The 4,009-nt window shown below is 31.1% G+C and overlaps 1 protein-coding gene across 1 annotated transcript; it reads right to left on the bottom strand.

The window, feature by feature from the left end:
• Nucleotides 1-1,951: 1,951 nt before the first annotated feature.
• Nucleotides 1,952-2,644, bottom strand: LOC107633295 (uncharacterized). The gene has a single exon (XM_016336938.1). It carries the CDS (start codon nt 2,642-2,644, stop codon nt 1,952-1,954), a length of 693 nt encoding a protein of 230 aa, XP_016192424.1.
• Between the last annotated feature and the right edge of the window lie 1,365 nt (nt 2,645-4,009).

Raw genomic sequence — 4,009 nt, 5'->3', positions numbered from 1 at the left:
AGTTAATATTGTTTCCATTGACTCTAATCTCTTGCTAATTCAATTAGTAGGTTGATTAGGACTTTTGGATTGAGATTAACTAGTCTTATTTGACTTTCTCTCATGTGAAGATAATTTTATACCTTCTTCCATTGTTAGAGATGACTAAATAAGATAAGCTCTTGATAAATATTGCATGATCATTAATGACTAGGATAGAAAGCTTAACTCTCAACCCTTGCCACGAATGTCTCTCTTTAGTAATTATTTCTTTAATTGTTTGATTTACATTTCTTGCATTTTTACCACCCCACCCCTTTTGATACCATAACCAATAATACGCATACCTCACTGCAACTCCTTGAGAAGACGACCCGAGATTTAAATACTTTGGTTACTTTTATAATGGGGTTGGACTTGTGACAACCAAAAAAACTTTTAAACTTTGATTGAGTATTATTTGTTGGTTGGGAACTATACTATCAACGAGCTTATTTCTCTTTTACCGAGAAGAAATTCTTAACCGACGGTAATAGTACATCACTCTCCCTTCCTCTCGGATCTCCCCCTTCTCTTTTCCCCTTCTCCCTCTTTCTTGTTCCAGCTTCCCTTTCTTTTGTTTCTTTCTTTCTGTGTTTCGTTGGGTGAGGGGTAAAAAGGTGAGGGTGGGTGGCGATGGTAGAGAGCTAGGGTTTGTGTAAGTCAGTGTTAAATTAGGGTTTTGGGTAGTTTAGAAAATCTAAATAAAAACTGGGTAATAATGTAATTTTATAAAATAAATGAAAAGATAGAACGATAATAAAAAATCAAATTAAATATAAAGTATCCATTACTAAAAATACCTTTTAATTACCAATCCTTAAATAATTTTTTTTAGTTAAATACCAATTTAGTAAAAATTGGAGGTAAGTAAATTAATTCTCCTTTATTTGTAAAACAAGATTAAAAATCTAAATATTTAAAATTAAGGTATAGAAAATATTCACTATTTTTAAATTATAAGAACTCTAAATAATAAATAAAAATTTACTCAACTTATATATAAAAATCTCTAAAAATATAATCTTAAATAAATATAATAAATCATAAATAATTTATTAATAACTTTTTAAAATTTGAGGTCTTACACAATGCACGGACTTACATTTTAATTTGACATTGTAAATTAAAAATAATATTTTATAATCATAAATTTTTCGAGTTCAGTATAACACTATCATCGTCATTATATAATAAACATATTTCATATTTATTTAAAGTAAAATGCAAATGAAACCGTTTGAAGTCTATAATATTATTGAACTATAAGGAGAGAGACCTGAAAAAATAAGAACATATATAACTGTAATAGTAGTATGTCAATTTTACAGCAAACTTTATATCAAAAGACTAATGAAAATTTATCGACAACCTAGTATTTTATTAACCTCATTAGAAAAGCAATTAGCATATGATGTTGTGCTATGTGTTACACACTCCATTTTAGTTTTATCTAGAGTAAATATTTGTGCAAAAGTGTAAATCATAACATGTTATTAAAATGAAAATACTAGTTTTCTTACCTAAATATTATTAAAAACTTCTTTGAATACGACATTTGTTGTTAATGACTTTGGATTGCCATTTTCGTCCAAAATTAGAACTTTGAGGCCACTGTAACTCTTAACTCTTGACAAAGCAACGTGAAGTTGTCCATGGGTGAACCTAATTTTGGTAAGTAAAGCCCTACATGTCATAATGACTGACCTTGACTCTTGTTGATGGTCATTGCAAAGCACGCTATTAATGAAAATTGTCTCCGTTGGAACTTAAATGGCAATCCTGAATTTGAAGGGATCAAGTTCATTCTTGGAATGTACACTTTGTCGCCAATATTTCTACCGATTACTACCTTCGCTCCAATTTCGTTGTTACCAAGTTCGCTAACTATTAACCTTGTCCCGTTACATAAACCTGAAGTCTGGTCTATGTTTCACAGTAGCATTATAGCGACTCCTAGCCTCAAAGTCAACCTGTGATTGGGTAGTCCCGAATATTTGATGTCATTTAGGAACTCTAGTGTGAACAATTCTTGTTGTACATCTTTATTCTCATCAACTTGACATGTTGTGTCATAACTTAGATACTCCTTTTCCATCCCTGAAAAGATTGTCAAGATGAAATCGTTTACCTTCTCGACACTTTCAAGCGTGGATGCAAGAATTATCCTACTCTGAAAATACATGTAATCTGACATGTTTTGCAAGAAATTTGAATGTGCAAAGTATACCAAATGAGAGAGAGGGTCATCAGTAGTTATAATCAATAGATCATCTGTAATTTCAACTTCTGACTTATCACCAACAACAGAACTAATATTTTTATTTCCAACATCAAGTATCCAATTAGCAAATCTCTTTATTTCGCCATCATGTTGATCTGAAGAAGACATTAGAAGCCTCATATTCATATGAAGCTTCAAAACCTTACAGAATGACCACATATGGAATGAGTTAATAGTTGATGACAATATATCGTGTCTACTCTCTTTCAAAATCACTAGAAGTATCTGTCTGAAATCATCTCCTAGAACCACAATCTTACCACCAAATGGTTGATGTATCTTATGTTGATTGGTAACTAACGTAAGATCTCTGAGCGTCTGATCAAGTGCTTCAAAGCACATTTTATTTAGCATGGGAGCTTCATCTCAAATTATTAAGCTACTTTGGATGAGCAGTTCAACCTTCAAACTGTCATGCTTGATGTTGCAAGTAAATTCATCCTTAATTGTAATGGGTGTTGAAAACCTAGAATGAGCCATTTTGCGACATTTAAAAGAATCTTTTTCTAGACCGAATAGCAGAAGAAAGTCTATTCCAAATAAATGTCTTACCACACCCACCATGCCCATAAAACGAAGTAAAACTACCAGAGTCTATAATAATAACATTGAGTATCTCTTTGAATACTAACCTTTGCTCATGAGTCATCTTTTATTTCGTATATAAGTTTGTATGGGTCAACTCATTTGTGTCATATGCTAACTCCTCCTCTATTAGCTTATTCTAAAAAAGGCAAACATCAAACAGCTCAGAATATGGCATTGATTAATAGTCGCTTAAAGATCTTGCATTATTTTTTAGTATCTTCTCAATCTCAATAAGGCAGAAAATTTTTAATTCATCATCAATCATGTTTAGTCCTAGCAAAAGCACATGATGATTTTATGTAATATTTAACAAGTAATTTCAAAATAAAAACCATTAATATTATAAATAAAAATAAAGTAATAAGAAAATACAATCTTGATATAAAAAAAAAGACATAGGAAAATACTTTAGTTTTTCAATGCTTTTCTCCTCTCATATAGTATTTCATCAGTTATTAATGTCCAAGTTGCATTCCAAACACAATCTGATTTGCTAACAATATTAGATGTCAGTAGCATCACAAATGGTTTTCTTAATTGATGACCAGACGCAAGTTCAGCTACCTCATTAATAGCTGCAATGAATTTCCTATCGTCACACAGTAGTCCCATGGAATAGCAAGCATATTGAAAGTCAGAATATATAATCTCATTAAGTGTCCTAATAGACTCATATATTGTGTAATGTTTTTGAACAGTTAACAAAATTTTCATATAGTAGATATCACATGTGCCCAATGGTGTAACACCCTAATTAGCCTAAGCTTTACCTCGTGCCGTAAAGCAAAGTTTAATCAAAGTTTACGATAATTCTAAGATCATACATATAATATATCGAAAGACTTAATATTATCTAGAAGCCTGATGAAAGGTATAGCTCAAAACAGGATTTGAAAAGTGCAAAACATACTAACGAAGCTACTAACTTAAAGCACAAGAAATCGATACAATATAACAAAATATCATAGTATAATATCATAAGAATCTAGCCACGGCTCGTGGAGTTTAAGCCGGCTAGTCATATATACAGACAAAACAAAATCTGAAGTTTAAAAGGGCTTATACAAGTTTTATTCTCTCTATACATGCCTCTAGGCTAAAGCAAAATATAAAATGAGA

The sequence above is a fragment of the Arachis ipaensis genome, chromosome B3 (genome assembly GCF_059453495.1).
Source record: "Arachis ipaensis isolate K30076 ecotype BB chromosome B3, ASM5945349v1, whole genome shotgun sequence".
In the NCBI taxonomy this organism is placed as follows: domain Eukaryota; kingdom Viridiplantae; phylum Streptophyta; class Magnoliopsida; order Fabales; family Fabaceae; genus Arachis; species Arachis ipaensis.
The sequence above is the reverse complement of the archived record's forward strand: the minus strand, read 5'-3'. Positions and strand labels throughout refer to the sequence as shown.